This window comes from Neopsephotus bourkii, unplaced genomic scaffold, assembly GCF_033783945.1.
Source record: "Neopsephotus bourkii isolate Nb327-2 ecotype Australia unplaced genomic scaffold, CSIRO-AGI_Nbou_v1 NB_196, whole genome shotgun sequence".
Lineage (NCBI taxonomy): Eukaryota > Metazoa > Chordata > Aves > Psittaciformes > Psittacidae > Neopsephotus > Neopsephotus bourkii.
The window spans coordinates 13,761,859-13,780,722 of NW_026900709.1; the positions used below are offsets into that span (position 1 = coordinate 13,761,859).

Below are 18,864 nucleotides of genomic sequence, written 5' to 3' on the forward strand. Positions count from 1 at the left end.
GACTGCACATCTGAATCGACACTATAGAGCACAGCTGGGGAGGACTGAGAGGGACCAAAGGTCTTGTGCCTCTTGCACACAGACTGTAATTGGGAACTGCTCTCTGCCCTGGTATAAACAACATGGTAGCACTATGTATTGTATGTTGTCTAAGTTGATACTTCAGAACAATATTCTATCCCCATGTAAGACAAAATATTTTGCCAGAATGCCATTTTTGTAACCAGTTTGCAGAAGGGAAATGGTCCAGTGGAATTAGTAATCAACATCATGAAAGAGGTGTGTTTAAACTGCTATTCTCAATTACTCTCTTAGCAGGTCATATTTCAGAAATTATAATGTTCATCCACTAATATCCCAGGATGGTTTTGGTTTAAAATCTTGGTATCATCTTGACAATTAGGAAACAACTGCCACTTTAAATACTTTCCATGACAATCAGTGTATTTTCACATGTATAACCTGCCCTGCAGAGATGAGAAAAAAAATAGACGCAGAGAAACTTCTGGGGTAGACGATTTAAGAGCCCCTTGCTCAGTCAGATATATAAGCTATGCAACTGTTGAATTTCAAGTTTACCTGGCTTTTTCAAAAGATGCTCTGTAGGAAGTAAAACTGACAGCTCTTCTTCCATGATTTACAACTTCTCAGGTTTTTTATCTTTATCTCCACCTAAGTGTAGGTACATTTTTCATTCATGCCATTCTGCCCTTACTTTTAGCACATTTTTGGTAACACACGAGGTCCCTATGGATAATAGAGGTTTCAGTAATATTCAAGAGTGACAAATCTCAGTTTTTCAAAAGCAAGAAGTGGCAACACAACTTTCTTCAATGGAGTTGTACAAAACAGAGCCTTCAAACATGTTTTATGGCATCAGAAACCATCTTCATTTTGCTATTTGCATAGGTGGAAGGAATCAGAAAGATATCCTGTCTTAGACTTCCAGCTGAACACAGCACTCCAATCCCTTTGTATATAGAAGACACATTATTACACATTAATGTTACATTTATTTCCTTCCTTTTTTTAATTTTTTTTTAATATATATACAGTCTTTGGTCTGTAAGCACATTGGTTCTGTGTGCACATACACAATACTGTTGAACAGTAGGTTGCATAGAGTCTGTTACCCAAGAACCTCACCTACTTTTGGCACTGCTGTCACAAATCCCAGAAAAGCGTCCTGCAAGATTTGCAGGATCCTTAGCATCCTACATCAAACTTTGATCTAGAGACTGGAAGAAGTGTGTATATAATGTTTAAAAAGACGTTTATTTTGGGTGTTAGTTTGTCTTTTTTGGGACACAGTTTGTAGATCTTGGATGAAAAAGGAGTGCAAAATTATTTTACAGACACCCTTATTTTACCTGTAGAGGTGATGAAATTCTGCTGAGTGTTCAAAGTTTGCTGTGATTTACGTTAAGTGAATTTTGCTCAAATTTCCACGAATTTAGACTAAACTACTTCCAGTAATGTATGACATTCTGCCTTCTCTCTCGTTACCCTACCAAGAAAGTGATGTAATAACAAGAACGATACCTAGACTGAACTGTGTCCAAGGAAGCAATGAACCTGTCATCTGCTGGTTTTTCTATTACACCCTTGCTCTCATCCATCTGAACATGCAAGAACAGTTACAGGAGTGAGGTCTAGATTCACAGTGGTGCACTTGAACAAACAACTTTCAACATGGAATCTCTGCAAAAAGACACTAATATCTGCAGAGGTGAAAAAACATAAGGGAAAAAAAAGGAAGAAAAAAAAGAAGAAAGTGAGAATGAGTTTATCCTAACTGTTGACATCAATGCTTTTGGGCTTGCACAATAAATCAAGTCTACTTCTAATGCAATTAACCACCAAACTGAATTTTAAATTATGCTAAAATAATATCCTACAATTACCACAGTTTTTCTTCCCCAAATTGCTAATTGACCACATTACCTACTACTTAATATATCAATCAAGTGTTCAAAAACTTTATGTTGGAGGAACGGCCACTGAGATTTGATAGGCAATTTCAATACCAGCACTTTTAAACACAAAGATAGCAAAAATATCTGAAGCAGATCTAGAATATATAAAGCTATGTTCTATCTTACTGTAAGTAACAAATCAAGCAACTATTACTTATAGCAGACTTGGCAAAAGCAACAGGGATGCACAGAAGAGATCTGAGCGTAATGCTCTTTACTACTGAGAATCCCAAGAGATAAAGTTTGAGAATGGATATTCCTTTTTGTCCAGAAGTTCCCAAAAGAATACAAAATAAATAATATTTCAAAGACAGTACAAGTGAAAATACTGCTCCCATTGTGTCAGTTACATACACATACAGCATGCCTACGTATACAGAATGGCGTGTTGTCTTCATTCACAAACAGGAAATATGGCAGTGCGCTACCAGAATGCTTTGATATTCCTAATTTTTTCTGATGCTGAGATATATGAAGAAACCGCATTCACAACTTATAATTTACTTCCAGTAGCAAAAAGTTCTTTCTGTTCGTGTCTCATGATTGAACTCAAGGATTAATGCTCCTCTGAGCAAGTGCCACCAGTGAGATATCCGTTTGTACCATTGGCACCGCTGGTCCCATTAGTGGAGATAGTGCTGTGTGGGGTCTTTGAACGAGGTACTGTTTCTTCCTCATCTGAGCTTGACTCAATGTCACTTCGGTCATCCTTTGCTACCTGTAGAATTTGTCAAAGAAGCAAGGAGTAGGTCACTGTAAGGAAACAACTGAGCTCTCTTGTTCAAGAGAATCTGGGAATTCAAACATTTTTCAATTTGAGCTTTGAAGGCAATCTCAACTTTGATGCACTTCTCTGCGTTTGCCTGGCTGGACTCACTTCATACACAGATGCCTGCACACACATATGCTATATGCAAAGGCAGAGTGAGAACTTTGCACTGGTGCAGTAAGTCCCAGCGAGGACACAGCGCTCAAGGAAAAGGCTTTTGAACAAGCTGAAGTAACCAACAATCCAAGCTCCTAAGTTCAATCTAGCCCTTGTCTCTCTGCCCTTCTATTACAACTTTATTTCTGGTTCTTTCTCTGGGGTGCTTCTTTTTGCCCTGGTACTAAGAAATATTAAACTCAACTTCCTCCTTGTCACCTCCCAGCTCATTCTCTAGAGGCCACATGGCTCCAGGAAACAGTGCTACAGGTGGCAGTAGGAGACGGGAATACTGGTTGAAACATAACCCACCACACCAGGTAACTGCAGTCTCCAACTTCAGGCAAGTGGTAAGAAGGGGGCTTGGAAAACATGGACATAACATAGTCCACTTCAGTCCCTATCACAGGAACCACAAACATACTTGAGCAGTGTAACTGACTGCCCCATCATGTGACTGGAAAACTGCATCAGAAACAGACTGACCTTAATTGCTAGGGATTTCCTGCTACTTTCCAGCTGACTTCTTTCCTGCCAGTTTATACCCATTTACTAGATGAATGCTGTTCCTTAGGTTGAGTCCACTCTCCAACTTTGTCAAGCTCTTTGAAGGTCACAGAGGAAGTTCACTCAGTTTGAGAGATGAGTCCCTTTCGAATCCCTGAGGTGACTTTGCTTCACCCCATTCAGTCAGAGGCACCCAAAACAAGCAAAAACATGAGGGAGCCAACAACAGTAAAGTTAAAGAGAGCTAACGGGGCAACAGAAAATAAAATCCTGCAAACAAAAGGCCCTGCCCCCTGCCTGCCCTGTTTTTAATGTGATGTTTTCCCCAGGGAGGTAACAGTGGCACTGCCAACCTATAAGATTATCAGATAACTCAGGTCAGAAGAGACCTCAGAAAGTCTGTGCCCAGCATCCTGCTCAAAGTAGGGTCAGCTGTGGAGTCAGGTACCATTACCCAGATCTTCACCCAGCCTGATCTTGAAAAACCTGTTAAGAGTGCGTCAGATGAACTAAAAAAACCCCAACATAAATGGAAAGAGGCCTAAAGTCTAAGCTACAAGCAGCATTAAAAATGCAGCTATCCATGCCTGCTTCTACCCGTCTGTATAGCTGAGCTTCTAATTCATTCTGAATTTGTTCACATCCATGCTCTGCCAGTTGCCACAATGGGCAATTACAACTGATTTTAGCAAATGGACATAAAGGGGGCAAAACACACAGCAAGTCTTTTTCCCAAAGAAATCAAACCTCTTAAAAGAACAGGGCCACTGCACGTAATTTTTTCTTACAGTAATCCTCCTCTACTCCTGAAAGCCCTCGTGACAATTCTGCTCTCCAGCTCTCACCTCAGAAACAGCTCTTTGCTTTGGGGTTCCCAATGTATCCCTGCAATATTGTAACGCCTGAGTGACACTGTTCTGCTTGGGAACAGAGAAAAAAGGAGCACAGAGTTCCGTATCTCTCCTAACAAGTAGTTTTTAATGTCAATGTCTAGCAAGTCTGAAATTCTGGTAATATGAAACTACATTTCAGCTGGAGATCAGAAATTTGATTCCACACTTACAAAGCTTCAATTAACAGATTACTTCAGTCTCTTTCGTATAAAGGGACTTCAATATTGAAACTGTTGGGGATATACAAATACACTGATAATTATACTTTTATCAGACAGAAGAGAATGGGCTGAGTACAGGGTACTGAGTGTTGGGGCAACACATATGCAAGAAGTAAAAATGGATCAGCATGAGGGCAGACCAGATGACTGAAAAATTCTGTGTCAATCTTAAATTCTCTTAATATATCAGATTCACTGCCAATTCTTCTGCTAAGGTTCTGCCCTAAAGCCAAACAATCCAAAGAAGATTCTATGCTGCAGCCACTTCTTTTAAGTATCTGATCCGCTCTCCTTACTTTTAAAATGCAGCAACACACCAGGGTCTTTGGGCCTAAAACCTGGTGCGAATGCAACACATCTTGCAGTACTCAGTTCTCTTTGTTTATCCTCAAAAGAACCCACTGGACTAATTTCTACGGGAGTCGAGAAAATACATACCTAGGTTTATAAAACTCCTAAGCATAACAGTGAATAAGAAACAGATGATCAGGATTAGTTAACAATTTCATGATAATTGCTTTATCAGCTGAGCTGTTCCAGAGGTGGATACTAGCAATACAAAAATAAAACAATAATTTATGATGAAGACCTACTGTAAATTATTTGTAACGTGTTGCGAAAACACTGCTTATTTAACTGCAGGAATGAAAAGAATGGGGCTGCAAGTGAGGAAGTAAGTTAAGATCTGAAGGAAGAATCTTCAGTGGATATGTCATACATCTGCATCTTTAACCTGGTCACTCTGGTCCTACTCTGAGTGTCTCACTACTTTTGTACAACCTAAATTTTCTCCTCTGCAATTGTTTGAACTACAAAGCAGAGGACTTATGCTCTGAAGTATGCTTCCCACATGGTGACAGAGCAGCTGTTGCCGATACAGACCTGTAGAAAGATTTGTAACATAACAGCACCCAAATGCTACAGATAAAATGGGTTTGAATGGTATTGGGCAACATATATGCAAGAGGTAAAAATGGACTTTAAAGACAGCCTTCATTTAAATATTTAAGCACAAAAAAAATTGATAAAAATACCAAGCAGAAACTACAAATTAAAACCAAAAAAAGCAACAAACCACAAACACCAGTATTGAGCATAATGAATTTTTAGCATAGTAAATTTAAAGACACTTACATGCAAGGGGTTCCACTTCCCAGCCTTCCAGCACAGCACAAGGGAAAGGATAAACAAGCAGAGTAAGAGAGAGTATGAAGCACCCTTTGAAGTCACTGGTGTAATTCAGACAGGACAGCTGAGGCTAATAATTGCTAAAAGCAGAGGAGAGTGAAGTATGGCTTCCAGGCAAAATACAGTTCATGAATGCACTGTCTTCCATACAGAGTGAGTGGCAGACTCTGGGCTCCATCCAAGGCAAGGCTGAGCTCTCCAGTACATTCATAGAAAGCAGTTTTCTGCAGAACAATCCCATTCACTTCAGGGATGGTCACATGTCTAAAACATCTACTCATGTGCTCTAGCTCTGCTCTTTAAGGACAAAATGCCCTCCACTTCACGTGACCTGTTAAGTGTTAGTGCTACCATCTAAATATGAGCATCATATCTGCATGGCAAGTGTAGTGGGGCTAGTATTTCTGTGAATTTTATCTTCCTGACAAATGTAACAATGGCAGCAAGACACTACATTTTATCCCAAATAGTCTTGCTGTAGGACTCTTGGAAAAAACCACATGTAGCCCTTCATAGAACCTACCATTACCATCAAAACCCCAAAGAGGCTGTGATTTGTAACTTTGCCACTAGCAAAGGAAGCAGATTTTCAACTTGTAATAGTATTGCTATCACTACCAGCTGGAAAACTAACACTTTGCTAACAACTACTATAAAGAATAAAACCAGAACTGGCAGCCCCAAGAAACCAGTTTGCTTGGATTTTTTTCTTTTCTTAATCCAATTTCCCTAATGTAGTTTGGTTCAGTGTACCGGATTATAAAAGAGAAGTGTGGAAGCACATAAAATACAATCATTATAAAGAGTATAATCTTGCTACAAGAAGTGGAATAAAGTTACCATGAAAAGAAGGAAGAGTTCACATAAAACATGTCTCTTCAGCAATGTGTTATGGATTAGAAAGAAAAAGTAACCAAAGTGAGTGACCCTGTGTTGGTATTGAAAACACTGAAATCCTAAACGTGAAATTAGCAGAACCATGCTGTCTTACCTTGCCCTTTGATATAGCTTTGTAGGCTGCCTTTATGATTAGGTAAGACCAAAAACAGTGCAGAATTTGAAGAATCACGAGCAGCATGTTGAAGACCCACAAGGCAGGAAAATTGCCCAGAGCTTCATACAGTTCAAACAACGTTGTGTTTAATATCCTAGAACAGAAAGGGACAGAAAAATAGTAACACTTCCCTTAAACCAACAGTGTAAAAGAACCCCTTTTAAAATCAAGACAAGTACTTGATTAGATGGGATCCACACAGTTTGTTCTCAGAGTGACTCGGACTGAATCCCATGGGTGTCTCGAGAGAGAAACAACATAAAAATGTTGCTTTCAGTGTTTAATTTAATTTTCCAAACCTCAGAATGATCCTCAGAGTGCTCGCATCTGAACCCCTTTCTCCCAAACCCAACCTCAAAGCCAATGGGTTTATTTCAGTGTACACAGGTATGGATGTCTTTGCCCTCTTGGTATCAGTAATTTGAGTGATGTGCTGCGTGGAACTGAAAACAGCCTGAGACTGTTGTTCAACTGAAGTGAAACTTCAGTGGCATGTGAAACAATGGCACATGTGTGTCAGGATTCAGCCTTCTGTGGGATTTTCTAACAATGGGAGACTTTGGCTGAGTAACCCCACATAAACACTTATATAGTGAAAACCTCAGCACCAACATGAATACAAAGTCAAAATAATCAACTGGTAGAGGTGCTGAACCCTGGGTACATGCACTAACCACTGAAGTATTGGATAGCTCTGGTGACCATTTGTCCTGGGTTCAGCAGTAGCAGTCATTTTTCCCCTTCTTAGTAGCTGGTGCAGTGCTGTGGTTTTGACTTTCAGCCTGGGAACAATGCTGATAACACCGATGTTTTCAGTTGTTGCTCAGTAATGTTTACTCTGACCAAGGACTTTGTGAGTCTCATGCTCTGCCAGGGAGGAGGGGAAGCCGGGAGGACTTCAGGACCCAAACTAACCAAAAAGAGGTATTCCATACCACAGCACATCATGGCTAGTATATAAACTGGGGGCAGTTGCTCAGAAGGGCCAGATCACTGCTCGGGTCAGGCTGGGTATCAGTTGGTGGGTGGTGAGCGGTTGTATTCTCTTCCCTTGTTATTTCCCTTACCATTATTATCATTGGTGGCAGCAGCAGTGGGTTTGTGTTATACCTTAGTTACTGGACTGTTCTTATCTCTACCCGTGGCAGTTACATTCTTTCGATTCTCCTCCCCATCCCTCTGCAAGCAGATGGGAGGAGGGAAGAGGGAGCAAGCAGCTGCATGGTTCTGGGTTGCCAGCTGGGCTTAAACCATGACACCATTTTTTGCACTAAATCCAATTTTCACACCACTTAGGTACAAGCAAGAGCAAGGTTTAACAGAAATACAAAGGACAGGTGGACAACAGGGATACATGGGGGGCAGCAAGGTGTGAGAGACCTTATTGTGGCTTCTCAATACTTAAAAGGTGCTTCTAAGAAAGATGAGAAAAAACTTTTAAATAGGGCCTGTTGCAACAGGACAAGGGGTAATAGTTTTAAAATAAGAGGGGGGATCTAGTGGTGAAACACTGAACAGGTTGCCCATAGAGGTGGTAGATACCTCATCCCTGGAAACATTCAAGGCCAGGTTGGACAGAGCTCTGAGGAACCTGATCTGGTGGAAGATGTCTCCACCTGTGGTGAGGGGGGTGGAACTGGATGATCTCTGTAGGTCCTTTCTGACCCAAACCATTCTGTGATTCTAGGAAATTCTGGCAGTTCTAGACGTTTGAACCGAAGTTTTCAGAAACAACATTTCAGATGCAGGCAGTAACAGGGACGTTGCAATATGACTTCTGAATACAACATTAACTACTCCAATTCTAATTAGCCCAAAGACTTTGCCATAGTGGATGATTTCAATCTGGACCTCAGCAAACAGCCTGAGAACAGAGAGTGGACAACAGTTGAAACAATGTTATTTTTGGAAACAAATAATGACCTATGAGTGCCTATTATCTGGGGAGAGAAAAAGAAGGCAATATAAGGATTTATCAGCCTCCAATCATTTTCCCTGCTGGTGTAAATATGCATTATAAAGTCCATTGGCTTTGGGTTTTTTTTAATTATCAACCGCTAGCCACTAGATGGCACATTTAATCAAGCAAACGACTGTACAGCTCTTAAAACTGCACCAGCTTTGTCTGAAGGCAGGAGATGTAACAGGTCCTTCAAGGGCTTCAGAATAGCACAGCTCTCATTTGAAAAGTTAAGAGACATCTGGCTCAGCTTCTCAATGAGCAAACACATTCCCCACAATCCTTTCCAAGGACACAAAAATCAGCTCAAGTAGCATTAATAAGTATTTGCATACAGCAAACCCAGAACATAATATTTAGTGGTAATGATTTATGTGTATGAACAGCATTGGTAAAAAAAAAATCAGAGATTGCTAATGCACCAGCCTTAATACTTGTAGGACATTTCGTAATAAATTTTCTACATTTTTGTCTTCCTACACTAAACTGCCTGTTTGCTCTGTAATTTATTGCGAAGTAGATGTTTTATAACCTTACTATATAGCAGTGTTTTTACACTGTCTTCTGCTTAATGGAGTGAACATTAGAAAAAAAACCTGTTTTCCAGTTTGCAAAAACTCCATCACAGCTATAAGTCTTCAGTCTCAGCTTTGTGTAATTTATTCTGCCAATGGTAGCTCTACATGGCACAGCGATATCCCAGCTTATAATTCAAGTAGATGCTCTCATGCATATCAAAACACAGCTGTCATCAGCACTGTTTTACTTCACCAGTTCCTATTTCAGTTCTAAACACTATAACAAATTCAAACTTGAAATCAACAACTCCTGTGTGTAAAGCTACCATTGTTTAAATCCACAACCTGTGGTTTTTTACATGTAAAATTTTATATGCTTCAGAATTGTAAATGCAGTTTTTATAAGTTTCTATTTATATTTTCATTCACTGAACCAAAATGACCTCCTGGGACTTCAACAGCAGGCAAGTTAAAACAATAGCCTTAGAGATGCAGATGTCTGTTCCCGCAGAAGTCCAAAATATCAGGAAGACAGCAAGGCCAAAACCAGTGCTTCTGGTTCCAAAAGCAGTTTCATTGTGCAAATAAGTCATCTACTATGTATTAGATATGGCAAATAAGCCTTCAATGAAAAAGCAGATATCTTTCTAACCTGCTCATACCTGGCAAACTAAGGGCAGGACTGGAACTCTCCATTAAAGCTGCACAAAGGTCCCAGTAATTGCTCAGCATTCCTAACAGGGGTCAGTGACCTGATGTTCAAGGTAGGTGTGCAGATGGAGCTAAGGCTATGTCTAAGCATGTGGGGCTGAGCAGAAACTGAATGAAAAATACAGATAACTGTAAAAAAAATGGAGGAAAGTAAATAATCTTTCTCTCTCAGAATACATCAATTGCTTCATGTCAAGTCTGAACTGGGGGGAAAAATCCTAAGGTTAGTAAGCAGAATACAGACAAAAATTCTTATAGAGATGGAGGAAGGGAAGGAGGCAAGCAAGGTTAAACAACTTTCCACCAATTCCACTGCTGAAAGGATTTGACAGAAGCATTTTAACCAACTACACAAGTAATAGGAAAAAGCAGCATGAGAGTGAATTACATGAAGAGAAAGTGTGTATATGATGTATATGCAAACAAATCTTAGGTGCAGATACTCAAAAAAGGTAATAAGGCACTTACATCTGCAAATGTGCTTGTTGGAATTTTTCAAAGCTCTCCAGTGGTTAAAACCCAGCTTTTCATAATGAATGGTGGAAACTGACTCTTGGCTATCTGACTTGAAACAGCTGGACTTGATCTCACAGGAATAAATTACTGTCAGCCACAAGTGCTCTACCTCTCTGAGCACCGGTCAGCATTTCTTGGGTCTCTACTATTTGAAACAAAGTGTTAGCTTCTGGTTTTGAAAACAGGTTCTGGACTGTAGCAATTTTTCTGAGGTCCTGAGAGATTCTGATATCTGGACAAAACTATATAATCTCATGGAAAGTATTCTTCCCTTGTTAAATGCGTCCCAAGCAGGGTCATGCACCTGGCCACACAAAGATCTCGGTTTAGTGTCCTGAATGAAGTAGTGTGGTTGATGAAGGCAAATGAAAAGAAATTCACCACTTAAGATTGAATCTACTCTTAGAGAACTGTGGGGTAGACTTTCAGGAATGCTGCCACAATGTCTGAGCCCCTGGGGGAGGTAATTCTGTACTTACTTTACTGCAGCTGTAATTGAACACTCAGAATAAAATTAACACATTTTCAACAACTACTACACAATGAGCTGCATCACACCAACAATAAAGAGGTTTTTCTTTTCTCTACTGTCTAAGTATCTAGCAAGAAAAGCAGTACTTGGAAGGCTATCAGCAACAGGCCCATACACCGACTCAGGTAAGATTACATTCCTTTCTCTCAACTTAGCTGGTACAACTCTGGGCTCTTGGATAACAGTTTCTAATTCTTGGCAAGTTGATCACTTGTCTTCCACCAGAGACAGAGGGAGAAAAGAGAGATGAAGGAAGAGAGATAAAGAGAGACGGACGGTGGAAGAATAAAATGCTTATTTACATTAGTCTGAGCATTGCCAAAAATGTACTGGGTTTGCTTCTGAAAGGACCCTGAGAAGAGTGAAAGGAGGTGAGAAAGAAGGCCATGTGGAAAGAGTAGGCAATCTTCCAGACAGGCAGAAAATTCATTACAAACTCTGCAGAATGAAGCATAGCAGGGTGATGGCACTATCATCACATCCAGTGAGAGCAGAAACTGTGCAGCTGAAATGAGCTACTGCAAGTTGCCTTAACTTCTGCATCACTATGCAGTGACCAACATATTATGCATGCAACATGCTGAATGAAAGGCATGTTTGTTACCACAGTGCAATAGTCAGAAGTCTCAAAGTATAACCAAGGACAGCAAAACATGATACTAGTATACCTAACTAACTCAGAATAAATGTCTTTATCTCTTTTACCGAGTGTATATTAGACAAGAATATTCTATACTGCACCATAACCAGCTGCACTGGGACATCCTTCAATACTGAAAATAGATAATTACATCTAGGTGGGAATTAATAAAATTCAGATCCTATTTAGTGCAAGTAATCTGACAATACTGCTGCCAGCAGTGCTTTAAAGTTTCTGCTTTTTTTGAAATTTTCCTTTAAAAAAATAAACAATTGCACTTCCTTCTGCCCCAAAACATAGTAGTCTGTTCTCCATTATATGTGGTAGAAAGTGACCAAGACCAGAGAACAAATAGTTAGGAGTTCTAAATTCTGGATTTAGCTGTTTCATTAACTTACTATATGATAAAAAACAAATCCAAATTTCTCTCCATAGTTCAGCTTTTGTTAAAGATGGGAATAAGGTATTGATATATCTCATCTGCTACATAAAGATGCTGGGAGAATTAATTCATTACCTTGTTTATAAAACACCGTGAACTACTTGCTTAAAAGATGCCATAAAACTGACAGGTAGAAAAAAATACCACTGAGATTCACAGATAAATGAAGAGGCAGTGAAGTGTGAAAGCACACATATGCGCACATGTTGATTGGCCGTAGGATGATAAATCAGCTACATTTCATCGCTAGTCAAGATTTATCCCTGGGATTTAGACTTGACTGGAATCTAAGAAGACTTCATATCCCAGGCTGTCCTGACTACTTACAGTGACAATGCCGAGCTAACTTTACACAACAGGTGACCTGATACACAGATGTTTCTGCGTAACAGGCTTCAGATGAGTTACCCAACATTTTACCTGAGAAGAGTATGAGATGATTTCAAGGCCAGGTTGGACGAAGCCTTGGGTGAGATGGTTTAGTGTGAGGTGTCCCTGCCCATGGCAGGGGGGTTGGAACTAGATGATCTTAAGGTCCTTTCCAAACCTAACTATTCTATAGTTCTATGATATCCAAGAGAGTCATTAAATCAAGGAAACCTTGGTTTACATCACTTGCATGTCCTGGAGCCCTCAAGCTGCAGCACAGCTAAATATTTAATTATAGCAAATCCAGTACATAAAGGGCTGTACTGCCAACTTTGCTCCTCTTCTGAGTTTCAGACCAGCCAGCTGCTGTTGTCTGTATCACTGTTCTGCTCTGAACAGATGCTTGGTTCTTGCTGAGTGGTTCTTGCTTTTCAGATCCTGCTATCTCTTAGGTTTTCAGTATCCCAGAGCAGGATTCTTGCTACTAATCACTGCACAGCAAATACGAGGGCAGCAGCAGAGACCCACTGTGAACTGAGAAGAGTCAGATGAACTGCATCAATGTAAAGTGAAAGAAGGACAGGGAGGCAAGAGAGATGAACTTTTAATGCCTCTCAGACTGATTTCTCTAATTTTTTTGGTTGGTGATGCTTATTACCCTCTTCTTTTAGACAGTTAAGGAACGACTGCCACAAAATGCAGCAACAGGAAAGATAAACTCTCACGTCAGCATTCAGAAAAACATTAAACCTACGCACTTCAATTTTGTCAGTGAGATCAGCCATCATGTGGAGTTCTCACTCATACCAGCCCCACATCAGAGGATTTCCTGACATGATGCTAACACAAGCTCAGCTGCTGTAAAGATGGGTGGCTCCTGTCCTAATACTAATCAGGAACAATACCTTTTTACAGAAATCACAGCCCTGCCACTGAAACTGTGTTATTTTAAGCCCTGTGTAGATCAATAGGCTTTCCAATTACTTAACTAAAATGATGGAACAGGCAGGAAATTATTCATGTTTGATGTACTGTAAAAGAAACCATTCTGATCAAGCTGTCACTGTCTTGGGTTCAGCTGCGCTTTTCACTCAATTCTTTCTCATCAACAGCTACTGCCCATTAACTGATTTTGCAGCCACTGGTACGAATAATAGTATTTCCACTCTTGTGGATAGGGAAAAACAAGAATACAAGGTCAGAGATACCTTCACAATCTAAGCTCAAATCTCAAGAGAGCCTTTCAACAGACATTAGGATGTGAATAGAATTCTAATTTCCTAGCAGAATGTAATTATACTCAGCAAAATGTTGTACCAGTAATGTGTTCTGGCAAAATGCTTGTGTAAAGGCCTGTGATCGTAACACACAGGCACAGGGATACTATGTTATGCTTAGAATGGCACTTCCAAATATGAAAATCTCCAGGCACACATGAAACTTTAATATGAGCAACAGAGAATATCAAGATCCATTTGCCTAGAGTTCATGTTCCAAATAGGAGAGGCATTTGTTGTAAAACTACAGGAGGCCAGTTTCCAATCTTTACAAAACAGGGTATCAGAGAACAAAAAAAATCCTTCCTCCTGCCTCTTTCTATTGACTAAAAATAAGTACAGTACCTCTGTTCAAGGAGTATTTCTTCCCTTTGCTTTTGGAGCACACACTAACACACTGCCTTGTGTTTAGTTATATGCTATGGCAAACATTTCAAGGGAAAAAAGATTACCCAGACTTTCTGTAAATGCAGGAACTAAACAGAACTAATTCAAAAGCCCACAAAACATCACACAACAGCTGCAGCCAGTTCTCTGCCAGGTACTCAATGTCTTTCAGGTGGCTTACATCCCATCAATAGCAGGGGTATCACACTTCGGATTCATTGGTCTATTCCTGAGAACTGCCCCTCCCTACAGTAACGGAATAGTTTTAAAACCCATAAAAATCACACTGCTTAAGGAAATGTGGTGGAGCAGTGTCTGCCAAGGACTCACCTTTCAAACAAATGGCTTAAATATTATGGTCCAGTTGTAGAAGAAATGCTAAAAGATGTGGATGGGGAGGGGAAAAAACCTACCACCAAAAACCTTTGCCTCCACAAGCATCATAAAAATTTCCTTCACACCAAAGTCTGGGAAATCAGCCTTAAACAGTTTTCAGTGTAATCCAGTGTGCTTAGTAATGATATTTGTTTTCATAGCTACAATAATGATCTCTATTTTCGTAGGTATTATGGGTCAAACTCTGCCATCGTACAATGCGATGAAACCAACGGAATGTGCTCGCTTACATGGTTGCTGGGTGTCTTCCATAGTATAATGACCTCCTCCTAGCTGAGCACTAAAGAGACCCTAACTGCATCACAGCTGTTGATCATGGTGTTCAAAAGCCATTTACTATTTCAAGCTGGTAAGTTAACTATCATACTCCCATGCTTTTGTACAGCTATAATTTTTATGTCCCACATACATCAGCAGCTTGCAGGAAACCAGTTTGTCTTTTGTATCAACTCTGTATCACCAGAGAGTATGCTCCACTAGCAGCAAACCCTGGTGCTACAGATACAGCCTCTAAGAGAAAAGCGGTTGAGAAGAGGCAGATACTGCATTTGCTCAAACTACCTCCAGCCACATAGACTGTCAGCATTTGTATAGGTCGTCTGTGTTACTATATTACCAGCACAACTCTTCCCTCTACTGAGTGAGCAACACATAAGGATGTACTCTGGGGCAAAGTTTCCTCACATCCCTCTCTTTTAGAAAAAATAACAATCTCCCCCCAAACCAACAGTCAAATGCAAATTCCTATGGTCTGCCTCTTTTGTTTTTCCCTCCTTCCTGCAGCTTCAGAGGAGACTTGGAGAACTTCAGCTGACTACAAGGCAGCTTATATGGGAAGCTGATTACCATGGTGAAGCAACTTTCAGTTCAGCCCTTTGGGTCATCCATACTCTGCAGTCACCATGACTTGCTGAGCTGATTTAAAAGCAGGTAACATGTCTGGCCACAAGAAGAACACCAATGTTGCTTCCCTTCCCCTGAGACATTTACAGTCACCAGAATAATTCTGAGCAAAAGTACCACAGCACAGGTTTCTGTCCTGTTTTCAATCAGATCACAGGTTTTAGAAAGGACATATTTCATAATAAAAGGAGGAAAGTGAGCACACTCGCTGAACAGCCTATCCCTGACAACAGAAAGCATTATTACAGCCACAGGGTACAGTCTGTAGAAACTAAAAATGAGGATAAGAATCAGCTTTGAAAGCCTCATGAAATCCTTTTTCTTTTCTTTTTTTTTTTTTTTTTTGTGATCACAAGAAAATCTTAAAAAAGGAAACACTGAGCAAATGCCACATTTTGTTATTTACACTGCAAACCCACAGTGGTGAATAACACCTGTAACCTTTCCATTTCTTACAGCTTCTCTGTAAACAGCTGGATCAGTATTAACCTGGCACACCAAAGACTTCAGCTTTGCTTCATATAGCACTCAGAAGCCTGAGTTCACAAGCACTGTAAACAATTCGAGGAAATAAAATAACCAGGCATTAGAAAGGAGAACATCAGATAACGTTTTGACAAAAGCAGATGGGATGACAACATCATATATATGCTCTGCTCAACAGCTAAGACAAGAGTTGTGAGTAAATTTATGGGGAATTAGTTAATGAAACCTTCTTCTTAATCTATAAATTAGTCTATGAGTTCTTCAAATATACTGTACTTAGCTTGCCAAAAACTTTTTATTAAATGCTCTTGATAAACTGATGGGTTATAAATTGGCTGCTGAAACTACAAACAACTTGAAATAAAAGCACATTAGATAATTTTTGTTAGCTCTACAGTCTTCACTCAGTAACAGCATAAATAACATCATGAATAAAGTATCAAAATCATAGTTTATTCCTTCAGTATCTGCTACACACAAACAACTTAGACTGTGCTCTGGTTTAGGTAATATTCTAAGCAAAATGAGCTGAGACCATATTGGAAGAGATTTCATTTCGTAATAAAAAAGTTATTTTTCTGTGAAACAGAGATGTTTGCCCAGCTCTATTCATAAAATGTGTAAGGCTAGAAAGGTTTTTGCTGACTTCACAATTCAGTGACAGTAACTAAAACATCATAAAACATTGTGTTCATTCAGAGTCCAGACAAGTTCTGGGCAGTTGGGATTTATCTGGCTACTTACATTCTTGACATGCCAAGTAACTGACCAGGATTCTTGCTTTAACTACTGCCTACATATTGCTTCAACATCGCAGGATGCTTTTTAAGGGTAGGTTTGAGCTTTCTGTTTTACCAATTTGTTCAGATGAATGAAATAGAGTGATTCACCCATGGTCCACATGCTGCCTTTCACAATTCACATGCTCTAAGGGCCAAACAGGAGGAAACATGCCAGGAAAGAAAACCAGTATGGAAGATGATGACTCAACTTCCTTGCACGTTAAGAGCTGCACAAAACCAGTCAGTATCAGCTAGAGAAAGAACAAAGCTAGGAAAAAGAGAGGTTCACCAAATCTCTGCAGTAGCTGCTGCCCATGGGGGCTCTGAGCTACCCTATTTGTAACTCAAGCTGCAATTTCGCTCAGAGAGAAGCTGATTCCAGAAGGGAGAGAGAACACTGTAAACTGGCAACACTAAATCAGTATTTGGAGACCCAGTGTGCACATTAACAGCATGGCTATATTCCACACTACTGCTCAACCAGTGATGAAACTTGGGAAGAGCTATTCAGCCAGTCACGTAAAGATAAGAGAAAGACTGGTAATAAGTAACTAGGGCTCATTACAGCACACCATGGTGAACAGAAGTTAATTTTAACTCAGTGAGGATGATGCCATGCTTGCCTGGTTCACGCAGATACTCACTGCCATGAAAAGGCAATTAGAAATCAGCCATGAGCCAGACTGCATGCACTCTCATGAGCTTTACAAATGAAAAAATAAGAAGGAACAATGTTGTTGTTCTTAGGACTGGCTGACCCATGCTTATAGAGGACTTGTTAGCATAAAAATCCCACTTAGCAGTTGGTGAGAAGACACACAACTGAAACATCTTTGAGTTCCAACAGTGAGAATTATTTTTGCCGTCTTTTTTTTTTTTTTTTTGGACAGAGCTTTTCCAAACAGCCTTGCAAAGAGAAGATCCAGTTAAGACATACCTTCAAACATTAAACTAGGCTATACCAACTAATCAAAGTGTCTGTCCTCATATTTTCTATTGCGGAACAGTAGTCTGGGTGTTGATAATTTCTGAAGGGATCAAAGACAGGAAGGCATATAGACTACCCGGACCATACCAAAATTGCCTACATGAGAATCTGGGTTAAAGCACATGCAGAACATAACCTCTGTTATTTATAATCAGCTTAAATCAGGCTTTCATTTACATTTGCACAGGTAAGCCACTGTTTTGCATTTTTCAGTGCATATATGTAATATCTGCATGCTGAGACCTCACAGGTCACATGAATGCAAGCACCATTTCCTGGCTTCCTCAACTTTTGACAGCAGTACTTTGTCAGGAACACTATGTTCTACCTTCACAGCATTAGGAGATATATTCAAACTGATGTATCAAAAAAAGCATCAGGTCCAGAAAAATATGCAAACTAAGTGAGTAGTTTTGGATCTCTTACACAGCCCAGACTTGAGAAGTTTCATGGTTCTCACAACATGAGATCAAAGAAAGCAATGATCAAAGAAAGACCAGAAAATGCAGCACATCACCTCTTAACTCACATCCCCTGGAATGGAAGATGCCTATTTATCCTCTGCAGAGCTCAAAAAATTATTCAGAAATATTACACCCCAATGGAATTTCCCTTCCTGGACAGTGAAAGAAAAACAAAACAACACAAACCAAACCATTCCTTTACAACCAGATAGAAGAGTATGACCATATAACTATGGCAAAACCAAGCATTTGAGGCCTGGGGAAGAGGAATTGCAAGGCTTACTGAAATAAAGAAAGGCCTGCAGTAACTACTTTGCCCAGACTGGTTAGACTAGACAAGGCCTCATGTAATTTACATCAATTCTTTGGTTTGAGATTGCTTTTATTCTCCCTACAACCCTGTATCACCTGAGAAGGCATCATGTTCCCCCTGACTCATGGAGAGTTGTGTTTTATGTTTTAATTTGCTAGAACAGCGATTATGCACAAGTGGGAGAATTTCACAAGCAAAATGTCTTGTCAGTGAAAATAGCAGCTTTACTCCTACATTCACTTAGAGGCAGGAGGCAGAAAGTATCCTGGGGCTTTTGAATTATTGTTGAAATGAACTCCAGATGCCTGCAGAAAGACTGCTAACTAGATACCTAATTGCCAGTTTCTTTTGTCTTAGCTACACTGCTAAACAGCCTTCAAACAACAGCATTTGATACATCCTGAATTCTTTATTAG

At 39.9% G+C, this 18,864-nt stretch overlaps 1 protein-coding gene across 5 annotated transcripts in view; it reads right to left on the bottom strand.

Moving 5' to 3' along the window:
• Positions 1-1,256: 1,256 nt before the first annotated feature.
• The window catches only part of CERS6 (ceramide synthase 6), a 120,058-nt gene continuing 102,450 nt past the window's right edge, over positions 1,257-18,864 (bottom strand). For 3 of the 5 annotated variants that reach the window (XM_061343212.1, XM_061343203.1, XM_061343194.1), the window contains exons 10-12: positions 6,702-6,858; positions 5,657-5,680; positions 1,257-2,694 (exon numbers count right to left, since the gene is read on the bottom strand). In XM_061343212.1, the coding sequence (XP_061199196.1) occupies positions 2,533-2,694; positions 5,657-5,680; positions 6,702-6,858 (343 nt within the window). In that variant the 3' untranslated portion in view covers positions 1,257-2,532. Of the gene's footprint in view, positions 2,695-4,196; positions 4,326-5,656; positions 5,681-6,701; positions 6,859-18,864 lie in introns of all 5 variants that reach the window. The other 2 variants (XM_061343184.1, XM_061343174.1) reach the window with 2 other exon arrangements.